The following is a 25,576-nucleotide window of genomic DNA, read 5'->3' on the forward strand; positions in this document are numbered from 1 at the left end:
ATTATTGGTCTATTGTTGGACAGTTGGATCAAATAACTATCAAACGCAAACCATTAAAAACACTAACGCACCTAAATGGGACGAATTTGTCGATGTAATCGATTCATTAATGATATCACTTTCTAATCTAGAATATTCTATACCACATCCATACATACCCGCATAAGAATTACTAAAATAATTTCATTATTTTATATTTCTTTTTACTGTGTTTCAGTTCATCGTTCATATTCGATATGGACAGAGCCTTATCGTTAATGTGCAAGATCATGACACAGTGACAGAAGATGATTTCCTTGGAACGTAAGTCCCTTCCCTTTGAATTGATTCAGTCTGTCGTAGAAAGACTCCATGGTGACATCTTTACCAGTTTAGCCTTACTTACTGCAGATTGTCCCCATTATTTACCATTTACTATCATGCCGGTTCAAAGATTACTCCTCTACATTAAGATACCAGAGGAGTGTTCTACCATGATCCATGATTATACATCCGTAGACTTTATTTTATGGCTACTGTCATGACTATACTGTAAAATGAATTTAGGACTAAAGCTAGAAATGCAGTCAACATGACGGAGACGCAAAGAATAGTATCAACCTCTGATGGGTAGGAAAGAGGGAAAGAACACGGACTTTTCAACAGTAGTCCTTCTTCTCCCATGTCCTACTTGCTGCATAATGATGATATTGGTAGTATTATGCCTTAAATCACCAAAATTATAGAGATAGATTCACGATGAAGGAAGGAGTTTATTAACGGGCTAATTACTGATCGTTACTCCGGCAGTTAGCGGCACAGAATGAATACGTAATAATAGGGATAAGGCTTAGTTATGCCAGGGGCTTCTGTACTAAAAATTCTCCCTCAAAAAGCCGTAACTAAAAAAATTTCCCTTCTACTCAAACTACAACGAAGAATTCTCCCTCAAAGGCCGCAGCTAATTTTCAGTCACGGCTTTCGAGAAAGAATTCTTCGTTGAGTAGTTTCTGCCTCCATACGGACGTAATAGAAAGGCTTTCGATGCAGTTGTCTGTGATTGGCTATCATGCTCAGTACAAGATAGTTACAAACGTACTACGACACTCGATCTCCCTCAAGTCACTCAACCGATTCTTTTTTATATTCACTGGCCTCTTTGAAATAGTTTTAGCACTATTTCTCCTCCACCACCTTCCAGGTTATACTTGCTGCATTGATGATACTTGTCCGCTAAAATCATTGAGCAAATTTTTATTTTATTCCCTCTCTTTAAAATACTACTAGCATTGTAAGGAAGTAACTTTAGTAGCACTAATATTAATTTCAAGAGGTCAACATTTTGTTGAGAAATTCCTGAAAAGAGGACGATGTGATCAGACGTGACATACTGATTTCGAATGACAGCAGTCGGGTGACCGGTGTCGGCTGACTTTTACGGTTGAATAGGTCGGGTCATCCATGACGGCTGATCCATATAATAATGACTGTTCAGTTCTGACCCTTCAGATTTCAACTTGGATAGTCATTGTTGCCATGGAGCAGCAATTCATAGAATAAGTAAAAATGGAGTCCTGTACAGCGTGTTTAACTTCGTTTTAGAATTTCCAGGTAAAAAATCGACTTCCTTTATTGCAATTAAAATGACTTAATATTATATGTGCTGGTAGATGAAGGTTCAGTAAATATTACTATACCAATAATTCATATTAGCTACATGCTGGTATAAAATCTATAACGTTTTGATATTGATAGTAGCATTTAAATAAAATTCTTATAATCTAAAGCGAATGTAAAAACGCTGTAGAAAGTCAATCAATCATTCAGTAAGACGACATCGATGGAAAATGGAATGAAAGAATCATTTCATCATAAATTCAATACTCAGAATAAAACATGCTGGCCAATGTTGTATCATGATTCATAATGTCAAACTATTCTATCTTCACCTAGAGTCAAGTTAGATGTCAACTTTCTTGCTCAAAAGAAACGAACAAATACAGTGAGTCATTGCAAAGAAATTACTGTCATCGTAGGCTATCACGGATAGTTTACGAACCTTTTTACTGTATAATCTGCAAATTTGAGCTCAAAATGGATGACATTTCATTTCCATCTATTTTGCGATTTATTTTTAATAGTGGTTTCCATTGAAAAATGTCGATAAAGGAGAAGTTCGACTGGATATAGTATGGCTTTCTATTTCTGATAGTGTCGAAGATTTACAGCTGGAAGCTGGCGTAAGTCGATTAATCTGGAAATCGTTCAACTGCTACAGTAACTAGAGTAAAAAGTTGAAGTTACAAGTCGATTAGTCCTAGAATCTCTAGTGTACGAGTATTGACGCGTATTGTGGAATAATTAACACGTAGTGCTACCGCCATGTTAAGATATAGCACTGTAGCTTAGCTGATTACGGTGTTATATATAGATTAAAACCCATACATGATAGGGATATCTGTCAAAAAGCATATAAAAAAGTGTGGAATCGAATAGCGATGTATTGAAACTTTCCGTTATTATCATCTTGAAATATAATAACAGGACTGCAAGGAACCCAAGCAACAATTTCCTCATGCTCTTTTATTGACCAACGTTTTAAACGGCAAATTAGCTACAGTAAGTCAACAATTGTAAAACTAGTTGATGATTTCATTCGAGAGACTACCTGTGCATCATTCCTATCACTTTAGGAACGTCGAACCTACTGTAAAGTTACCGTTGGCAACAGTACATTTACTAGCAAGGTAAGATAACTAAAGTTAACTAAGGCAGTATCACGCATTATACTCTATGTTTATAATTTTAATTTACTGCTTAAGTTAAAACACTTTGATAAACAAGTTCCTTTTATTGAAAATTTTTAAAACAGTCTTATTATTTTTCTATCTATGTCTATTTGCAGCCTACAAAACGAAAAACCAAAGTACCAAGATGGGATGTTCAATATAAATTTCTTATTACCAATCCACAGAAAGAAGAAGCAATCTTCGAGGTCTGTTACGTTATAATAGCGCCATTAGCTACAAATAAGCTACACGTATACAGTAAATTGGCAGTTAGCGCTAGTAATGACTTACAGACATTATACAGCACTGTATATGCGGTAATTAATTACTGCATCATGGTGGAAATAAGCTATTTGTAAAATTTCTTTTTTACCGCCAGATGTTTGAATTTGATTCTAACAATGCTTTGGGAAAAGTTATCGTGCCTCTTTCGGAGCTATTAAAGGATGATGACAAAATGACTTTAGATTCAACCTTCCCATTGCAAGGTGGTGAATCAGATAAAGATGATAGTCTACACCTGGAAATAATCTTACGAGTAGGTGTCTAGTCTAAAAATGATTATTATCAACCTAAATTTTTACATGATCTAATGAAATGTCTCAAAATGAACATAGCAAGGACTTTGATTTTTTTGTTGATTTCATTTCATTACGTAATTTGTTTATTTACTGGGAATTATCTGTATCTATCTCCGTTTATTGACTATTAGACACTTGCACTCTCTTATAATTAATCTAGCTTTCAAGCATGATCTATTTTGGAACTGCAGTACACATCATTACAGTAAATACCAGTCGTAATCGTACAACTAGCCGTATATTTGTAAATAAATTCCATTATGAGTTCTCGCTATAAATCTCAGCATACAAGTTATAACAGTACATTTTTGGAGTTTAAAAAATAAATTAGTCTAATAAATGCAAGCTATTGCACAGTATATACACATCTCAAGTTATTCTGTAGACAATTCTTCCCAAAATCTTAGAATGACTTTACCAGATATCACTGCTTAAGCTCGATTAAAAGCGAAAAGGTGCACGATACAGTAGATTTCCACCGATTTTAACGGTATGCTAGTTCGTCAGTACTACCTTATCATACGAGTATATGGCAATCTAAAACTACATAAAATTACTAACACTATTGTAATATACGTATTTAGCTATACCAAAGACTTGAATTATTTTATCTATATCGCTGTAACACTGAACTGCATTACAATGCTGTACTTGTGCTAGTCAAAAATTCAAACTAATTTTGTTATCAATTAGGTTCTATACTACGAAGGCGAGGATCTTTCTAGTGATGAAGAATTGCCATCTGATTCAGAAAATGATCATGCCGGGGATTTAGCTAAACCCGATGGTTCAGATATTGCACCAAGAGGGAGCGTTCAACTTACTATACAAGAAAGTAGTTCCAATTCGAGTTTACTAGTTTTAGTACATTCTGCTTCGTAAGTAATGAAAAATTTACTTAGAATCTTATATTAACTGATACGTAAATAGTAGAACTAATATTCGAAGTAGAATGATGAAATTACCAACTTCAATTGATACAGTGTAACCTTGAGCATTTCGTATATCGTTATGATTTCCAGAAATCTACCAGCTATGAATCAAAGTGGTAGTATCGACAGTTACGTCAGAGCTTATTTATTACCAGATCGCGGTAAAGACGATAGAAAGCGCACTTCGACAGTCAATAGTGACCAAAATCCAGCTTTTGGAGAAACGTAAGTATTTGCTAAACTTTTCATAAGAATCAAGCTTCTATCAAAATTTTATTCTTGTAAGTTGCATAAACATTCAACCTGCATTTTTATCAATTTAGATTCGAATTTCCTGTTACATACGAGGAAGCTAAATCTCGCACATTAGAAGTTGCCGTTAAATCTGTCACACCAAATAAAACTGTTGGGAGGGTAATTTAAAATGCTTCAATAAACATTCGAATCTTTTACGTAACTCGATGTACACTATAGTACTGCTAGTTTAAAATGGATTGATCCTGATACTTAATGCTGTAAATATCTATAATATATGCCTAAGATACTGAATTCTGTCATAATGCATTTACTACAGGTTCTTATTAATCTTTCGACTGTTAACATTGCCGCTACAACTACAGCATGGTAAGTTTTATCTTTAAATAGCAATAGTAAATGAAATTAACTAGATATGATTCTGTAGCATCGTAGTATGCCATTAATACGTACCCAAAGTTGATCAAATCAACATCGGAATACGAAGGTTTAATCAATCAAATATGCTAACAAATAGGTACGCCTTAAGTCCGCCATGATGACTGATACTGATACCGCTCTAAAGAACACTTACGGATTATTACTTAAAGGCAAAATGAAATGTAGCATTATCTAAATAGCAAACTAGACCTATGCCATCGTAGAAAATTGTTATACAAATTATCAACATTTGTCCTTAATTAATGCTACCTGATATTTACGCTTGACTAATTAGAGATAGGAATATTCAACATTAATTAAATATTAATAGCAAATTTATCAAATAGATATGATAATTGAAGGATTACATTACTCTTAAAATAAGTTAAAGCTATAAATTAGATAGGGATTTATCGTAATTGGCTTATATATTGTAGCTATTACTATGGTGGATGTTGTATCCATTTCCTTGTTTAGGATGTTTACTCTACTTCTAGGACTAATTCAATCATGACCGTACGTTAGCCTAATATTGAAATTTATCTTTCATTTATTGTCGTACTAGTAAAAGCGTTTAATTAGGAAAATAACCGGTGATACGTTGTCAACCCTTACTATCATTAAATCACGTATACCAATTTCATTTATTTTGGTGTTCCATTTCCTTTAACGGTTATTCTCTCTTCTGCCTGTGATGTTATCAGATGTGCTAATCAATTTTATGCGTTACAAAATATCAATAAATAATAATACAACAATGCATTTTTTTGTACATTTCTGTGATTCCCTTATGTTTTCAGTAAACACGTGTTATGAACCTGTTATGATCATTATCATGATTTTCCAAGAATTCTAACAAGTATTTCATACTGTCTGATGATTAAAAATTAATAGCGTAATATTTTTTAATGTGAATACAGATATTGACTGGGAATTAACATAGATGATCCTACCAGTCAAAATTCCACGGACTAATTATACTTTTAAACTTGACGTCATTGTAATCTGCAATATGCTCGTTTAATTAAACTATATATAAGATGATTGTTAGGCATTGATCAGCATAAGGACTAGCAATAGTTTCTATTCCAAATCTTTACTCGAAGTAGAATTTGCTAATCAGGCTGATCAAGAAGGAGAAAATTAGTCAAGATGAATGGTTGCGGTTTTAAATTTATGAAACATTTATTGTTCATCTTTAATTTTATAGTATGGGTAAGTCCTGATTGATTTAGGTCTAATTCGAAATACTTTGCTTAAAATATGACCTTTAATTCGGATTTTAACATCATAATATGCGGGGAAAAATTCCATCTCTAAAAGCACGGGCGTTTCTATCGCTAACGAATTGATTAATTTTATTTTACTTGTTATAAATACTTTCCAAGAATTAGTCGGTAACAGTTGGCGAAGATATTATAGTATTAGCACTGAAAGTGGCCAAAATTTTTTTCGAATATAATTTTGTATCTTTTATATGGAATCGGCTAAAATTCGCTCTGACCACACCAAGATCGTGCTCATTCATGTTATTAGTCATTGTATTCAAAAGTTTTAGCTTTGTAAGCATTTTTCCTAAGTTAATATACGAATTGCTACAGGAAGCTAAAAGATCTAAAAAACTTAAACTAAGTGTAAAATAACCCCTATTTTTCGCTTGATTTATGTACATTTAATTTGATTCGATTATTTGAATATACAGTGCTTTGACATCGCTATTATACAAGATCTTACAGCTGCTATCTAATTGCTATCTGATTGTTCCATTTAGGCATTTTACTTGTAGCTATTCCTCTCAATAATGCCTTTTTGCCTATAACAATCATAGTTTTTGAGGGTTACTGTAAAAGTGAGACTTCATCTGCGGCAGTTAGACATCGTTAGATTAATGTATTGTGCTATATCTATATCACTCGTTGAAAAACAGAGTGTTGAATATTAGACTGTATTGAGATATTTTTGTTGCAATTGCCAACTTATATGCGAAAAATAGTATCCAGTATTGCTATAAAATTTGCTTGTGATATAAGTTTATAATTAATAGGCAATAGAACTTTTTCGTTAGAGATTGATTAGATTAGAAAAATCGCCTATACGGGTCCCTGTATAGTAATACCATTGCTTACTGCTATAGTATTCTACTAATATTAATATTCCAGAGCAGGTGATCATGGTCCAGCACTAGCACTATTAAACAGATGTTTTTAATGATGACAAAAGAAATTATAATTTTATTAAAGTTAACTAACGACACTGTCAGTCCAGTTAATAGCTAAGACCACATTGTAAGAACAGAAGTTGATTGAAACGGCAATCAATCCTGCAATTGTGTAATTTTAAGTGAGATTACTTAGTAATTAATTATATGTAATAACCAGTGAACCTATTTATGACTTCGAAGTAATCCTGAGTGTCTAATATTTGCTACGAAAACTCGACCTCATATTTTTCAGGTTATATCATACACGTACACCACATATGCACAAGTTTTTATCCCATAATTTCTTGAAGAGCATATAAATCATTAGCATTTTATCTCGTACAGGATATACACGCTAATAAGTACTGATTTTATGTTAAATTGCAACCGGTGGCAAAAAGGATTGTTCTTGTAATTATATTTCTTCGTAAATTTAATTCCATAAAATAAAGTTAGTGTAGCTAATATATGCTCAAATCAATCTTTGAGACAATTTGGAAGCTCTTAATTCAGAGGTCACGCATTCGATCCTCCTAATACTACTGTCCTTGTCAATCACATTGCATAAATAAATTCCGCTCAGGATATCGCTAAATTTCTGCTTTATACTGACATAAGTACGTTTAACATAGCAATATTAAACCATAGAGTTATCAGTTTACGTGTCGATTTTTTTATTTTGTTTACAATATAAATTCCATTTTAGCATTTATAACATTTTATAAGTGCTGTAGACAGGTACATATATCAGTGTCTAGATTAAAAATTAAAGTAAAGTATCTAATTGGTTCTAATAAAATTGTTTCCAATAGATATTCGGCGGTGCTATTCTTGGCTTAGCAATATGGCTAAGAGTAGATGGTAACTCATTGGGTGTCTTAGTTGATGAATCATGGTATGTTGCATCATATATCATGATGGGAGTTGGCGGTGTTATTTTCCTGATTGCTTTTATGGGCTGCTTTGGAGCCATTAGAGAATCTACATGTTTACTTGGAATGGTTAGTCTTAAAGTAGATTGTATCATCAATATGAACGCCCTGCAATTTGCTTCTTTTAAGGATCAATTTCTAGTTATGATTGATATTGCATCTATTATATCAACATTAATTATTTCTTTACATACAAAATCGTAATAGCTTCGAATATAATTTTAACTTTTAATGTACAGTATCTGGTAACGTTCTTCAATAAGCACTAAAAATGTCAATTATTTTTTAGTACTTCGCCTTCATGTTGGTTATTTTTATTGCTGAAATTGCTGGTGCAATTTACGCTGGTGTAAATCGTCTAAGGGTAATTCTAAGTATTCCTTAAAGTGATTTTAAGAAATATGTTGGTTTTTACTAGTAAAACATATAGCTCATTTTTCAGTTATTTGCCATAATTTAGTTGCTGCAGTCCTTAGCATTTTATATAGCAAGAATTCAATTAGAATACTCTGTATTTCAGTTTTAAGCTTTTTCTAGTGACTAATGCATGTGCTGCAAGGATACCATTCGCAAATTTCACTTAATTATGACTTCTACTAAAATAATATTGGATAGGTCAAGGAGAATATACATATATATATAGCAAAATGGGTTATCCCTCCAACAGTGTAGTGCTATGTTTTATTCTTAAGTCTTGATTGCATTGACTTTAATGCAAACAATACCGTCGTAGTGAGAAAGATTAATATTTTTAGCTAAGGATTTAACTTTAATAACAGCAATTTGCTTCATTCAATGTAAAAAGTTAATATTTGATTAAAGCTTGCTATAAGTAGATTGCAAAGACGAATACATTGATCATCATTTCAACTATAGTACGATTGATATAAAAAGATGTTATCATCGATATTAGAATGTAGTTAAGTATAGATAGATGTAACTTTATAATTTATTAAATATTATCGCCAATGTTAATGATATCTAGATCGAAGCCGAAGTAAAAACTCGATTGACAGCTGATATTCAAGATAAATATAATCAACAAGGCTTTAATGCAATTACAAGGGCTGTGGATTATGTACAAACTTCCGTAAGTGAAGTCCTCAAAAATTCAGATATAGAAAAATTTTTAATTCATTTTTTTCCCTATCTTATCGATATTTTAAATTATTACAGTTACTACTGTTATATCAAATGCTACTATTTATGTTCGATTAAGATTTTATTTGTTTCGCTATTATACAGTCAAGAATAATTGTATATTACTCATATTTGGCTAATGGATTTATATATGCGATACACTAATTTTAACTTACGTATAGTTGAAATGTTGTGGAGTAACCACACCAGATAATTGGAGAGACAGCAAATTTGCTGCATCGATAACTGCTGCAACTATCAATGGGCCGCCAGTACCAGACAGTTGCTGTATATCTTCTCAAAAAAATGATTGCGGTATTCAACCTCGACCAACACCACAAGCATACAATGAAACCATATATCAACAGGTAGATCGAAAGTGTATATATTGAATCAATATAATTAATGGACCTCTCTAATACCGGATAGCATCATAATTGTTGTATTCATTTTCTTCCTATTGGTATCGCAATCGTCTTATTTTATGGATTAAGTAGACTATTTATTGTCGAATAAAGTAGAGTTTTTATATATAATTATTCAGTTAAAATAAGACCAATTAATGTCCATAAACTATTTAATAAATCTTACTGTTAAGAGAAATAGAATTTGAATTAGTTGGGATTACTACAGATATTAAAAATAGTACTTCAACGTTGTTTAGCTAGATTAATTGCTTAATGAATAAATTAACATCACATAATAACGTCAGAGGCTGAGTTCTACTTGAAGTAAATAAGTGGAACACGCAAGAAACATTTTTCATAAAATACATGAACGAGTAGCATGGTAGTGCAAGACCAATACAACTGTAACGTATTTGCTGCAGTCAAACTTTTGGATTGCTTTTTATTGATGTAATTTCTTGATTTAAAATAGGGATGCTACCCACGAATAGAACAAATTATCGATCAAAGTTTAACAATTGCTATTATTATTTTGTCCTCTGTTGCCGTGATTGAGGTAAAAAAAAATACGATGCAAAGTTTTATATAGGGACGTTTGTTGCATCTACATGTACTTTACAAATGATTCAATACTATACTACTTTTACAATTTTGTACAAAAGTAATGTTTTGATTGAAAATTGTAGACTATCTCAAATGTTAAGAATGATTCATTCTTACTTGAGTCAAAGTTATCGAGGTACCTTGACTAAAATCGTTTGTATGCATTATTCTAGGTTCTTGGCATGACATTATCCATGGCGTTGCTAGTTGCAATTCGCCGCGGTCATGGAACAGTTTAAGCAGTTACTTTTGAAAGGGATAATAAATCAGTCATTTACTTGCTATAGCTATTATTAGTATCAGTTCTATACAATTTCGCGCAAAGATGTTGTGCAAATACATGTAGGTAATTTTAGGTATTACTTTCTCTACTCTAGCGTTTCGTGATATGCAATCGTCAACCTAATCAGTCTACTGAAGTTTAATAAAATTACAGAAATTACCTTGGTTAGAATTATAAGAAATGCAATCAACGGTTGTGCATGCTGCAAAATGAATCATGTCATTGTTGATGTAGCTTAATTGAATGAAAGGGTTCCATCACAGCTGTGCAGTAGTGGATTGGCAATAATTCTTGTTTCATATACAACTGGTTAAAGTATGTTTTCCTGATTAAATGAATTTTCTGTTTCTTGAATCAGCGCTTTATTGTACTATTTATGCCAGAAAAAAAAATGGTGTAGGGATATTGCTGTCATTTGCAAAACTGTTCATCCATAATATTGAACATGGTAATGCGATATTTTATGTAGATTATTGCGTATTTTTATTTAGTGCTAAAGAATAGAGATAAAAAACAAAAGGTATTGCCTTTTAACATTTCCTATCGATCGGAAAATAGATGATATCATTGGTATTTGTAATAGGTGTAATATTGATCACTACCACATCCAGTACTATGTGATGATGTAGTGCAATATAATCCGATTCATGTTGGAATGACAGCGGTTTCTACTTGATCTTTGGGGGGGGGGGGGGAAAGATACCGAGTAGACAAGGGAAATGGAGTGAAATGTTCCACACATTTGATACCTACTTTGATCGAAATCCATATTGGTTGCTGACAGTACAGTGTACAATTCAAGTCTTACAAGATAGGCAAATGACCAGTAGAAGAGTCGGCCTGTACCGACTGTACTGTACGACCATTCTCTTCTCAATGCAAATTCATGCCTGACCGTCCTTCTCTCTTCCGTCCTACAGTCAGGTCTACCTACAGTCCAGGAGTCCTTCTTACAGTCCAACTGTATAGTACCAGTCCGTTAGTTCTGTTCCTCTAGGAGCATTTGAGTCTGACACTCTGACGCCAGTGACCGTCCTTCTCTCCTCCGTCCTACAGTCCAGGAGTCCTTCTTGCAGTCCAACTGTATAGTACCAGTCCGTTAGTACTGTTCCTCTAGGAGCATTTGAGTCTGACACCAGTGACCGTCCTTCACTCTTCCGTCCTACAGTCCAGGAGTCCTTCTTACAGTCCAGCTGTATAGTACCAGTCCGTTAGTACTGTTCCTCTAGGAGCATTTGAGTCTGACGCCAGTGACCGTCCTTCACTCTTCCGTCCTACAGTCCAGGAGTCCTTCTTACAGTCCAGCTGTACTGTATCGTACCAGTCCGTTAGTACTGTTCCTCTAGGAGCATTTGAGTCTGACGCCAGTGACCGTCCTTCTCTCTTCCGTCCTACAGTCCAAGAGTCCTTCTTACAGTCCAGCTGTATAGTACCAGTCCGTTAGTACTGTTGCACTAGGAGCATTTGAGTCTGACGCCAGTAATGGTGACAAATTGCGACAGACTCATTCATCGCTAATAAAGCGCTTTCAATCATGAAGGTAAAGAAAACATTTTTTTCCTTTATCCTTTATGCTTTCAATACAGTGGACAATAGTGGCTTGCTTATGCCATGGACTACCGGTTCTCTTGTGGTAGTCCACGCTTGCGTTTAGCGATACTTTGCAGTATTTTCGACCATGGCCGATGACAACGGTGACGTTATGATTACGTCAGATTGTTGGGTGGAACGCCTATTTGTCACCTGACAATGCAAGCGTAGATAACAGTACTGAATTGTTGTTTTTCCTCTACTGGACAGACAGCCATTATATCACTCGGCAGGTTTTCTTTCTATTTTATCCTATGGACGTGACTGAAATGAATCCACTCTGCCATGCTGTCCGCAGTCTATTGTACACAGTGCAGTACAATACTGCTGGACTGTGTAGTCAATCAAGTTTCTATACAGTACTAGAACGCATTAATGGAGCTTGATGGATAACTTAATTAACAGTAGAATCAAAGTGACACAAAGAAAAAGATTACGGTTTGAGCTCAAGGTGTCCCAAACTCAATACAGTACAGTATCAGCCGTGCTTTCTTATCCACACCCTAGACTACAGTACTAGCCTACAGTACATTACTGTAATGTACAGTGTACAGTACTGGAGGCTACAACACATGCAGTCCAACGACGTGCGTACAAGCATCAAACGCAATAACCGGTCACACGCCCTTGCTACAGTCTCAAGCCATCGTCAAGGTACTCTAGTCGAGTCGTTGACAACGCTTGCTTGTCATTTTGAAGAATTGAGTTTGGACTGCAGTGAATTTTCTTCTTTGCAAGAATCAAGTTGATCCAAGATGGGTTTCGTTGGTTGTCTCCGTGTTATTTTCTATATCTTTACCCTCATTTTTGTGGTAAGTTCTTCACTTTCAATGCTAATACACCAATGAATGATAGGTTGAAAAATAGACTGACTCGAGTTGTCCCCATTCCACTCGGGTACACTACTCGACTGTCCATTGGGCAATGACATGGGATGGGATTAAAAATTTTCCCTACAGGTAAAAAAATGTTCTATGACTTGAGTACCTTACTTGCATTCATGAAATGCCATGGCGTACACTTTGTAGTACAGTAGAGTGGATAAATGATGCTGGGTTAAGACTGATTTGTGACTTCATGAACAAATAGCTTGCCTACTAGTCATGGATAGCAACAGGGACTAGACGTTCGTTGTCTAGCGAAAGTAAGTAGAAAAAAAAGGGTACGGCAAGAGTTGACTTCTTTCCAACTGCAACAATCAAAGTACTTGAAAAATGATACTGATACCAATATGCACGTTAATATACAATGACTGGTAGTGATGCTGTTTGACTTCTTGCTAAACCTTATTAGGTAGCCTCGATGTCAATGCAATAGGTTATTAGTGTAGTAAACCCATTTTACCCGCCTTTCACCATCGATTCCGTTAATACTCTACAGTGGACACAGCATACTATCAACGTACAGTATGTGCGCCATGAACAGCTACAAATTACTATACTCATAATGGCCAGTAGTCCGTACCTCACCACCAACAAGTCTTTTGCTACATCCTTCCCATAGTGGATTGAAATCGCTTGACTTATTAGAATTGCCCCTTCAAGACGTCCCAGCAATCGAGTCAGAGATACAACAAACATCAATGGGCATACTCGCTCTTGATTAAGATATCAACTATGCATCGACGCCCCGTATCCATATGCATACTATATTATGAATGCATACAGTCTATTTGCCAACGCGCAAAAGGCGCTGTCTTCATTTTAGTAAGTCTCAATGGAGTCTTGGACCAATCTGAGACTGCCTTCTACTGCCTTTGACACTGTTTTAGGACGTACTATTCTATCAAGAAAAATAGAGACCAGGATAGAACAACAAATTGATCCAAAAATGCTCATCCAATAGTGATTATTAATTTTGGAGAATCTACTATAAAGACTTTACTTTTTTATAAATTCATTGAGTGTGAAGCAAATTTCTCCATACAACTGCTACAACTACTCGGCAGATAGATACAGTGCATGTATCGATCGATACGTCGAGAAAAGTTTTCAACTTGGTGAGATAGACAATATCCCTATTTGCAGTACATCCATTAGCGTTGTTTTTGAAGTGCGACCCCTTATCCGCAGGGACATTGACTTTTGAATTCGAATTATCAGGGATAAAATGGATGCTCTTATTAAATTAAACACGGTGTTATTTCATTGAACGTAACAAAAAATCCATGTTGAAAGTCAGCCATCATATTCGAGTACAACAGATATATTTCGTTCTGCGAGTGGTAGGCTATCGGGCCTTCTTTCTGTACTATACAAGTCACTTGCAGTAAACCAGTATCGGAACGGTTGGCAAAAAAAAAGTCGCTACGCCTACAGAACTTCGTTTTGATCCGATTGTAAAAGTAGTGAAACTGGGTGTTTCACCAGAACATTAAAACATGTTATTTTCCGGATTTTATATTGTATACCAAAAAATTCCCTAGTGGACATTAATTCGCCCATTCTGATGTATTATACCTGCACAGTATTATACTTTACAATTAGTTGGATATGTAGAGTTACCTACTGCGACAAAAGTCGAACAATGGTGATACAGATTACTGTTCCTGTACAACACATTACAGCTTTTTGACAACATAAAATGATCAAATTGTATCGAGTTGTAGCTTGTGACAGATACTGTAGTGGCCTAAGTAAGTAGGTAGAATTCAAATTGAAATTGAATGATAGGCAAATGTGTTAATACGCTATCAGGTTTATACTTTGCAGTTATTGCATTGTATTAATGATTTAGACTCGTATATAATCTTATGGAATAGATCAATGCTGTCGATGTTAGTAGATGGAATGAACCTTATTCATGCTTGAGCTCAAAATTAGGTAGTGATCCAACTACGTCCGTTGGACAATATGTATTAAGAAACGCAGAATTGATATATTGTAGTTATCGAAAATGAGATTTGATTTATATAAATATTAGCAACTTGGATCTGAGCTAGTGAGCAAAAGTGGGTGCTCTACTTGCTTCCGATCGTACATTCGCTAAAGCAAATGGATCAGGTTTGCCGAATTGGAGGTAGGGTAATAAGTAACTCGGTCTGTTTTACCAGAAAAGGCGGCATCCCTATTTGCTATGTTTACAGTATCTAGCAAGACACAGTACTGTGAAATAACTTGAAAGCATGCGATGACTTTAGCTTAGCTTGATGGTCTTACTTCAATGAAATTTCTGTATTAGCATACGAGTATGAGCAGTATTGGATATGTCATTTTTGTAGTACGTCACTATAATTTCAATGCTATTCCAAACTCATCTCTTTTTAATACTGTGTACTGGGTGGTTGTCATCCATGACTAAACACGAGTTTGATTGACACATTTCTAGAATGCTCATCAATGTAACTACATCATACTCAATTTCTAATTCATATTACCGCCTATTTTTACTGTAATCCCCATACTGTTCTTTCATAAAAATGCTAATCTGCAAGATATCACGTAAATGCATTAGCATTATTAGTTTATTACTAGCAACTGTTGACGTTGAATGCTTGCAATAGGCTTAATGACTAATAATAAAGCGGTAGCTACCAATCAATGACGATACTCTACTATAATAAAGTTTTGATAATGCCCGGCTGTGTGTTAACATTATTCGAATAAAGATTTTGTCACAAACTTTCAATCATGGTTATGTTCTCTCACTATATGAAAGAGTGCGATTTTGGCAAAAACAGTCATTACCACCGCGTTGCGCTCTTCTAGGCAACAGAATAGTAATCTTTATACCCCAAAATTAAGCAGTTTTTGCCTACTTGAATAAAATAGTACAATGCATTGGATGTCGTTGATTTCCAATCTAGTATTACCGCACCCAAAATTTTTTCTATGCCAAGTTTTATTAATGAGATTTGACTTAACAATAGAAATCGTCTACTGTCCAATCAAATTGGGCTCGTCTCTAGGGTGGAAGAACAAAAGTAAATAGTTCCACCCATACATGTTTATCCTTCTCCACTTGCATTATACTCTACTGTACTTATATACTGTAGTGATATTGCAGTCAGAGACTTGTCTTTAAAAAGAGTCCCTATCCTTATATATATAAACATATATAGTATATATAGAAAGAGAGAGAGAGAGAGAGAGTATATGTTGCTATATATATATCACTTACGTATAGGATAGCGATGGATATTGGGTGGAAAAACATTTCAAGGCCGACACCCATCGTGTGCGGTATGCCCAGTTGTCGGCGATACTGTCTCGTTTTTTAAGTTATTGAATTAACGCAAGTAGTTATGGTTACTACTGTACATATCATACCATACTAAGTTGATTCCTTGGCGCGATAATGATCTCCAGTATACTGTAGTTATAATGTAATTCTTATTTATTTATGAAAAAACTTTCATGCAATACGAAAATTTCTGCGGGTATTTATGATTTTTTACGCTGCACTGATTGGATGATTTATTGTAGTACTGTACACTATACGTTACTAAATGGAGTGTGTGTATGAATTTTGTTATTGTGCGCTCCTCTGAATTTTGGATAAAATATGATAGACATGTTTGGACTATCTTTTACTACTTCATACCAGTGAATAGCTTTCAGGACGTTTCATACTACCTGATTGGAAAGTTTATTACAGTATCTTATTAGTAAAGATGGAGTGTGCATACAGTCAGCGTGTTGTTAACTCTATATATCATACACCTACTTGAATTTTGGGGTAAACTATGGTTGGCATGTTGGGACTGTGTTAATTACCGTCATATTGTATATTTACGCACAAGAAGTTGATAGGCTGATGATCCTATGCTGTCTAGCCTACGCCACAGCAGCAACGTAGATAATCGTACTCCTCGTGTTGTTAATTACCAAAAGAGAATTGGAATGTACTGTATATCCTCGATATTAGACTGAAATTGTAACAGTTTCGTAACTGTACAGTGTACACTGTACTGTACAGTACATGTCCATGTAAGTAAATCACTCATCATTATTTATGCAGTTCGATCAATTCTCGTATGTTCCTATAGAAAGAAATCGAATTCGCTTTACTATTATAAATAAATTTCCGAATACGTCCCTAGACATAAATGATTTAAAGTAACTGCAAATTTATTGTTTTATGCCTTTTATTCCTATCACTAATCAACTTATAAATATTGTATAGGCTATGGGCATAGCCCTATTAGCTATGGGTATAATCATCAGGGTAAACAGTGATCTAATTGGTGTCGTAGCGGATAACTCTTGGTTTACCGCAGCCTATATTATGATAGCGGCAGGTGTGTTCATATTTCTAGTTGCCCTTGTTGGTTTCTGTGGTGCTAGGAATTCTAACAAGTGCATGCTCGGAATTGTAAGTTAATAAAATTATTGCTTTAGTCAATGTGTTGATAATTAATTAATGATAGTATTAAAAATGTCACTATTCATTTGGACTCTTTTATTGCATTCTACTCATGTAGTACCTTGGAGTCCTAGTTGTTATTTTCATCCTTGAAATCGCTGGTGCTATCTACGGTGCTGTTAACCGAGTTGCGGTAATTTAATAACTATTACTGATAATATAAGTTATCATTACATCTTGCTATGATTAAGTGATGTAGTAGTTGGAAGCTGCATGTATAGATACTATAAATACACATATGCTAACATTTTCTAATTGCAGCTAGTTAGGTAATTTATAGCCTTCGCATAACATGAAGTTTATATAGAGAAATAATAGGTCTTGAATTAATATTCTTTTTATTTGTAGATTGAAGAAGCGGCCAAGGCAAAAATGACCACTGAAGTACAAATTAGATATGGTCAAGCTAATCAAGGCGTCATCACAGATGGATTTAACAAACTGCAAACTACAGTATGATCTAATTTTGATAGTGTTTAGCATACCTTTGCTCCTAAATTTTTTATTGTCAATTATTATTATTGAACGACTTATATTGAATTGTCTTAAAAATTTAGTTTAAATGTTGCGGTGTCAACACCACCACAGATTGGTATAGTAGTGCATGGATAAGTGGCAAGCCCAGTTTTCCGTATGGACCTGCAGTTCCTGATAGCTGCTGCCGAACCTCTACGTTACTTTGTGGAGTCAATTCTACTGCTCATGCTAACGCTGTGATATTTAATGCTACATATTACAGCATTGTACGTAACGAACAATTGATTATGCCATTAGAACTATGATGAAAATTGAATATTTCTAGTCTTTTTAAAAAATATGTAAAACGTTGTATTAACGGTATATACCGAGTACGTGAGCTAGCTCATTTTTGATGACTTTATGCAATTGATACATACAGGGATGCTACCAGGCTGTTAGGAACTCCATTACGAACAACCTTGGTTTAGCTATCGGTGTTCTTGGAGGATTTGCTGGTGTACAGGTTTGTCTTGACATGTTCATATTTGCATTTAAATCTATCAAATTTACATGTCATTAATTTTATAAATTTTAGTATTTATTAAACTTGTTACTTTTCTATAAACAGGTATTAGGAATGATTCTTGCTGGAGTATTGATTGCTAAAGCAGATGAAGAAGAATAATATGCCTCTGTTTGGTGTGCATCCTCTACGTAATACAACAGAATACGTTCATGGTTTTAGTTAATATCTTGTTGGGGGCATAAATGAATTACGTGGATTGCAAAGAAATTTTTATATTAAGAGATTTCGTACCTTATAATAATTGGTGGTTGTTTTAAGTAGTGAATGATTTATCATTTTAGCTTATATTTACGATTATAGTCGTGTATACTTGATGCCAGTGTGTTGTTAATTGTAATTTATGGCATCTTCACTTAACATCGTCTAAAAAGTTCTGGGTTCAGGCAGTTCAGGTTATAAGTTTTGCATTATAGTAATATTCCTTCTTTTCTAGGTTTATCATATAACCTATTCCATTAAATTTTAAATATTATCCTTTGCGATTGCTATGTAGCTGTTATCGCTAACATAGTAGGATGTTAGTATAACTGAATGCCATTTCTTATCATGACCGACTTAAATATATGTATGCCAACATCAATTAAAAGTTCGGCTTGTACTGATGCAGGTGTTAATATCAGCTAATCTCGACGAAATATTTGGTAGTTTAGACTTCAAGTTAAGGTGCGATATGGTGCTGATTCACAGTTATTTTTAATTGTAAAGTGGATGAATGTATTCAGACAGTTAGTGACGAGAAAATAAAAGATTAATGTAGCCAGTACGTAAATATAAAGTATAATATTGATTTCTTGCAAAGTGAATGAGGTACGCATGATAGCATTAACTATTTACAGTACTTTTTACGAATATAGGCCATCAGAATTGGATAAAATCTAAAATAGTCTATACTGATACTGAACTATTGTTACCTTGTGTAGAACTGCAAAAAAGGGTAAGACATATTACAATTGTACCGACAGTGCTGATGGATAAAGCAAAGTTAGTAATAAGTACTTTATAAAAAGAAATGTCTTCATCAGTAATTTTCTCTAAAATACGTAGACCTAAATTTATATAAGAATCCTATAAGGCTGGCAGTAGATATTATAGCATAAGAATGCAGACAACCATTATAATTAAGCATATAGTACAAGTAAAGACAGCGGTATTAATATGCTTACTAGTATGTCGTTATATAAAATTACCGCAATATGCTATTTTATCGTTTGCCTGTAGGCGTTAGCTCCTGTCATCAAGTCTTCAAATATTGATAACACTAATATTTAATAATTTTCGATCCCTACTAAACAACAATAGAGTTGTTAAGGTGTTGATTTTAGTCTCGATAGGAATAAAAAGTTCATCTATCGGTATTTACTCGATAAAATTGAATCGTAATAAGATAATAAGCTACCGTTATGAAGTATATTGCATCCTATTAATCAAGCCACCATTTACTTCAGTCAACATTGTATTATTATGAGTTAATTTATAGTATTTACGATGTTCTTATGATCACAAGTTTAATTTTTTAACCGTTGATTGATTTTACTGTATTCTGCCTGGTTAATTTATGATATCCGTTACTGTATATATATATATATTATTATGATATTGCTGCTTCCATTTACCTTTGTCTATTTGGATGATATCTTTAGTTTTGTATTGCTCATGTACATTAGACTGGCTTATCCACAATATGATCAAATAATTATATATTTTATAGTATAGTTACTGAAAGAGTGTTATATGAACTGTGGTAAGCAGTTAATGATTATATTGGGAAAGAATTAGTTGCACACTATAACTTTTTAGCTATCAATCTAAGATTGGAAATTGCTGTAATTGATTTAAGATGGTTGACTGCGTTAGACTTTTATTCTATGCCTTCACTCTCCTTTTTGTGGTAAGATCATAAAATATTTTTGTAATAACATGCAGGAAATTCCAATATACTGTACGCTGATTAGTATGACACAGGCGTACGATCGTTGCTATTGCCTAAAAAAATGGTTGGAGCTAGCATGCCTGCATCTCCATGTTGAAAAGTCTACTGTAGCTTGGTAGTGTATAACAAAATTGATCACAATTATCATCATTAACATTGCCGTTATGCTTTAGTACTTCAGTAATCAATATTATAGCTTTGAGCTATAATTTTAAAATTCAGATTTCAACTCTTCGCGAACTAGCTAACCTTACGTAGTGTTGTTTTGATTGTCAAGCTGTTGATTAAAGTGATACTGAGGACAAATTGCAAATGGATAGATCTTATTTGTAAATACGTCTTTATTTTTAAACGAGCATTAATACAGTGAGATATTATGAGGATAAAATACACTGTTAATGATGACTATGTCTGTAAATGAGAATACACCGATGATGCTATATTGCTGTGCAATTCTACTTTACTTTTTGACTTTAAGTACACATATCGTCTTTAATTACGCCTATGAGGATGTAAACAAATCGATTACTAATCACGTATAATTTTGTGTTGTCAATGTCTCTACAGCAAGTATTTCGTATCGATGTAACAAATCAGTAATAAATTTTTATCCTGTAGATTATTCTAATTTTGATCGCGTTAGACAAGATCAACTATAATGTAACTACTTTGAGATGATATAATTAATTACTAAATACAGCTGGCTAATATCCGAATGCTCCCGTACAAATTAATTATAGTAATCCTATTATTATACTAACTACTGTAAAGTCCTTGAAAACTTAAACCATATGTTATTCAAGACTATTGCTCATGAAATGGTATTATAGAAATGTTCATAACAGCTCCTTTAACATTATAACTAAAAATATTGTAAAATGTGATATTTACTTTACAAGCAGTTCATTGAGTCTTTTAGCTATACCTTTTCTATTTATTATTTCAGACATTAATTTACGAAAAGATTCTAATGTATGCTTTGAAACCGTGATGAGGATTTAATGATAATACATAGAATAGAAAGTAATGAAGAAGATTGTGGGTTAAGGATAATATCATCTCTTTATAGCTTTTGACACTATAGTTTTGGATAGTACTTAGATGGTATAAGATTAGTTTATATGTTATTCTTTCAGATATTAATCTTATAGTTGAAGGGGTTCTTCGTCATACTTTCCATTTAGATCCAGACTTTTTTCGAAATGAAACCCTATGGTTACAGTAATTGGTAATTGTTGCATAGTAAATAAATCGCTAATTGATTTATTGCCTGAAAGAATGTGAAATTGTATTTTATACCTTCTAAAGATTTACTTTGTATCAATCTAAAGGAAAGCGTTAAGTTAATAACTTTGAAACTCTTGTTTCATTTTTAATTGCACTCAAATATTTGCTACCTAGCTATGATGTAGTTATATTGTTATAACTGGAGCTGATGTATACTGTATTATTGCATTCTCGATGAAATGACCGTTATATCATCAGCAATATAAAAGTCAATCCATTTCATCAATTTTACTCCAAATCTAGTTAAAAAGCACGGGTATTCCCTAGTAGATATTTATGATGTAATTTTAAGTAGCCTTATACGCCCTGCCGTATATAGTGCATAACACATACATAGATCAATTGGGTTCAGGGAATAAAAGTGCTCCTTACTGTATATATTGTATGTAGATATAGTATACGTTTCTATATATGAATATCATTATTTTTGGATTATTTTCGTCCAAGGTCCATTGAAGAATTAGATCATCCAACAGTTCAGGAATAATGATGAATGTATAACAAAATTTAAATTTATACACAAGTTATTATATATCACAATCCATATGACTACTTCAAAAAGGCGTGTCGCTTATAATTAACTTTTCAGCTAAGCTATTTGACATCATCATATGAACCACCTGGCCAATTTATATCGAGTGATAGGGATAAAATTAATTTACTTATGATACTTTATTATGGATGGAGTTATATGAAATAAATAAAGTATGGCTATACCTCTTTTTTGTTTAGTTATTCATTTTATCCAAGACTATTCAGGCAAAATTAAAAAAAAGCAAGCTAATTAGTCATCGACAGAAAGAATTGAATGATTACCATTAACTTATTTTTTTACGTACTTTAATCCGATACATTAAGGCCAATTAATTGATATTAGTTGACCACAGCGGCGTTTATGAATTTCAATTAAATCCATAGTTATGATCTTGATTTCCATTTTGCTAAATGTAAAGTGTAAAATCTTCAACATGATTGAACTTCAGAGCCAATTGTAGCACTTGAAAAGTTTTTTACGAGAATTTGATTAATTATATTTATCCTGCTATTAAATTGAGCTAGAACAGGATGCTTGTAATATTGCTTTTTACCATATTGTTTATGATACAGTACTAAAAAACTGAGCCCAATAAAATTGTTTAATAAGGAGTAGATCTGAAGCATGTTTCTACTTTAATTTAGACGCTTAACTCTTGCTATTTGCTGCGTGATTCCTAAATCACCACAGTATAAAGATAAAAATGATTAAATTAAAAAATAGTTTGCTTGTTTAAAGCTCAATCATTGGAGAATACTCCCATTTAGTCTAAACTGATCGCTAATGTAGTAATTTCTGACATTTTGACTTTAAATTCGGAGACAGAATGATAATTATTCGCTGAATCTTTCAAGATTTTATATTCAAAGTAAATTAAGAATTGGATTGAAAAGTCGATCAGAGTTAATATTTCATTCTAATCGATAACCAATTTACCTGATCATTGGAAGAGAGTAGTTCTCCCTAATTTATAATAGCTATAACCATAGTTTAATTCCTTATAGAGAATTTTTATGTCGAATACCCGGTATTATACTTCTAATATTAAAATTAACTATATTCTGGTACTTGTTATGGTTGAATTATTAGTATGTGATTTCGATATTACATTGCCTAATCATTGCAACACCGTTAATTTATAACTATAAATAGCCATTTATCCAATTTTATCTATTATTTTATCACCCTATTCTGCTAATACGACGCCAAATAAATCGACAACTTGCCAGTAATCTGTAATGTAATCGGTTAAAGGTCACAAAATATTACATGGCCTAATCGTAGCGGCACTGTTAATTTCTAAATAAACGCTAAATAGATATCGGTATTTATCCAATGTTCTCTATCAATTTATCACTCTATTCTACTAATATTGAGTTGAATAATTGAATTAGGCAATGGGTATCTATTCGTTGTTAATGGAAATTGTAATCAGGCCCAATGGAAATATAATTAGTGTTATGGCTGATTGATTCTTGGTTTACAGCAGCATATGTCATGATTGCTGTAGGTGTCTTTATATTGTTGATTTCTATGATCGGATTTTATGGAGCTAGGAAATCCAGCAAGTAAATGCTTGGTATTGTAAGTAGTTGCTAACTTTAATTTGCAATTCATATCATAGCCCATCATGGATATCCTAGAAATGGATAATAGTATATTCATTGGCTAATAGTGGTGATTAAATTGTTCTCTAGTGATATAATTTGCTATTAAAATATTGATAACACTAGAATCTATACTCTTTACGAGGTTCAAATTGAATTTCTTGTTACAAAAGTATACGTCTTACGTAAGAAATCTTTGATCTATCAAATAATCGCGACTGAATTGTCCTTATTCTATTTTGTACTTTTTAGTATTTGACAGTTGCTATCATTATTTTCATCTTGCAAATTGTTGGTGCAATTTACGCTGGAGAGAATCGAGAGAGTGTAAGTGGAAATAATTGAAAAATTATTTCAAATGCTGTACAACTATTTAAAGTATTCGTCATCTGGAGAGATGATATTTTTCAATGTTTGTTCTTATACTTAAAATATTAGATCCTCCTCGCTATTCGAACTAGAATGACAAGCATTTTACAAACTCAATATGGCAAGAGATTGCATGATTACAAATGCACAAGAAATGAAACTATACAGGCTTAAATATTCGAAGAGGAATGTTACTTTGATATAATATCAAACTTGGAAATTGTCTCAATTAGCAACACTATATCTAGATCGTAGCTATTGGACTAAATGACTGGTATTCACTTGTACCCAGTTTGCTCTTGCTCCTTGAGCAGCTGTAAAGTAGCCGAACTATGTCTTTAGTTCGCACGATAGTGCCAATAAAAATAGGTTGTAGCTAGCTTGTATTCTATATGCTACAGGTAATGGCTCTACGATGTCGTCGCTATTATGATTCAAAATGAATAACAGTAACTCTTCGAGTGTAGAATTAATAGAGATTGCACCAATAAAAATATACAAAAAATGAAATTCTATACGCTAGGATATTCGAAGAGGAATATTTTACTAATATATAGTAACGTGGAATCTACGTTATTTATTGCGATAATTTCCTTTAGGATAGTAGAAATTATAAGAGTCGCGCAAAATTGAATCTTATAGTCGTATTTGCAGTAATCTTAGATGGTATTTCAGATCAGGAGCAATTTTATCATTTCCCTTTTATATTAAGCTGCTAAAAATGTGAAAAATATGACTTTATGATAACATTGGGTCTACTGTATTACATTTTTCCTAGCGATAGGCTCATGAAATAGATCGAACACTAAAAAATGTGGAGAATGTGACTTTGTGGCGAGATTGGGTCTACTATACTACATTTTCTTAGCGATAGGCTTATAAAATAGATCAAACACTGAAAAATCTGAAGAAGATGATTTTATGATGAGCTTAAGTCTACTAGAGTATATTACATTTTTCCTAGTAATAGGCTCATAAAATAGAGCAAATACTGAAAAATTGATTTCATATTCAGAGTTATAATAAGTTAAAAATAGAGTTTATGGCATGAGTACGTTTTAATTCTAAAAATTGTAATTTGAAGATTAATAATACTACATTTGTACCATATAATTAAGTAGCCTAAGGTACCGCCGGTACTTTAGGTCAATTTATCATACTCGTACATTACTAGTAATTTATGAGCCTATTAAGGGACTCAATAAGAATAGGATCCATAATCTATACATAGGCTATAGGGTACCTTTATGAATCTTTCTTTTTTTTAAGCTGCAAAGAAAGCTAAAAATGCTGGAATTGGATTAGCCCGTATTAACCTATATAACCTT

General features: G+C 33.3%; 2 protein-coding genes across 2 annotated transcripts in view; both read left to right on the top strand.

Annotated features, from left to right (window-relative positions):
* The window catches only part of FAM62, a gene marked incomplete at both ends in the record, with an annotated part of 5,886 nt that extends 734 nt beyond the window's left edge, over positions 1 to 5,152 (top strand). Inside the window, 13 exons of the mRNA XM_002117591.1 lie at positions 218 to 303; positions 1,933 to 1,981; positions 2,121 to 2,219; positions 2,524 to 2,598; positions 2,673 to 2,726; positions 2,885 to 2,974; positions 3,148 to 3,306; positions 3,821 to 3,970; positions 4,043 to 4,227; positions 4,372 to 4,506; positions 4,605 to 4,695; positions 4,856 to 4,905; positions 5,054 to 5,075. Of these exons, the coding sequence (XP_002117627.1) occupies positions 218 to 303; positions 1,933 to 1,981; positions 2,121 to 2,219; positions 2,524 to 2,598; positions 2,673 to 2,726; positions 2,885 to 2,974; positions 3,148 to 3,306; positions 3,821 to 3,970; positions 4,043 to 4,227; positions 4,372 to 4,506; positions 4,605 to 4,695; positions 4,856 to 4,905; positions 5,054 to 5,075 (1,245 nt within the window). Of the gene's footprint in view, positions 304 to 1,932; positions 1,982 to 2,120; positions 2,220 to 2,523; positions 2,599 to 2,672; positions 2,727 to 2,884; positions 2,975 to 3,147; positions 3,307 to 3,820; positions 3,971 to 4,042; positions 4,228 to 4,371; positions 4,507 to 4,604; positions 4,696 to 4,855; positions 4,906 to 5,053 lie in introns of the transcript that reaches the window.
* Positions 5,153 to 6,108: 956 nt separating this feature from the next.
* Positions 6,109 to 19,267, top strand: TRIADDRAFT_38462 (expressed hypothetical protein; the record flags this gene model as incomplete). The annotated part of the gene is made up of 7 exons (XM_002117592.1): positions 6,109 to 6,171; positions 17,236 to 17,424; positions 17,534 to 17,608; positions 17,824 to 17,928; positions 18,033 to 18,218; positions 18,374 to 18,457; positions 18,563 to 19,267. The coding sequence occupies 7 exons, from the start codon at positions 6,109 to 6,111 to the stop codon at positions 18,617 to 18,619; spliced, it is 759 nt and encodes a 252-aa protein (XP_002117628.1). The 3' UTR covers positions 18,620 to 19,267.
* Positions 19,268 to 25,576: the final 6,309 nt, after the last annotated feature.

Source organism: Trichoplax adhaerens, genomic scaffold, assembly GCF_000150275.1.
Source record: "Trichoplax adhaerens TRIADscaffold_26 genomic scaffold, whole genome shotgun sequence".
NCBI classification, from domain to species: Eukaryota; Metazoa; Placozoa; class Uniplacotomia; order Trichoplacea; family Trichoplacidae; genus Trichoplax; species Trichoplax adhaerens.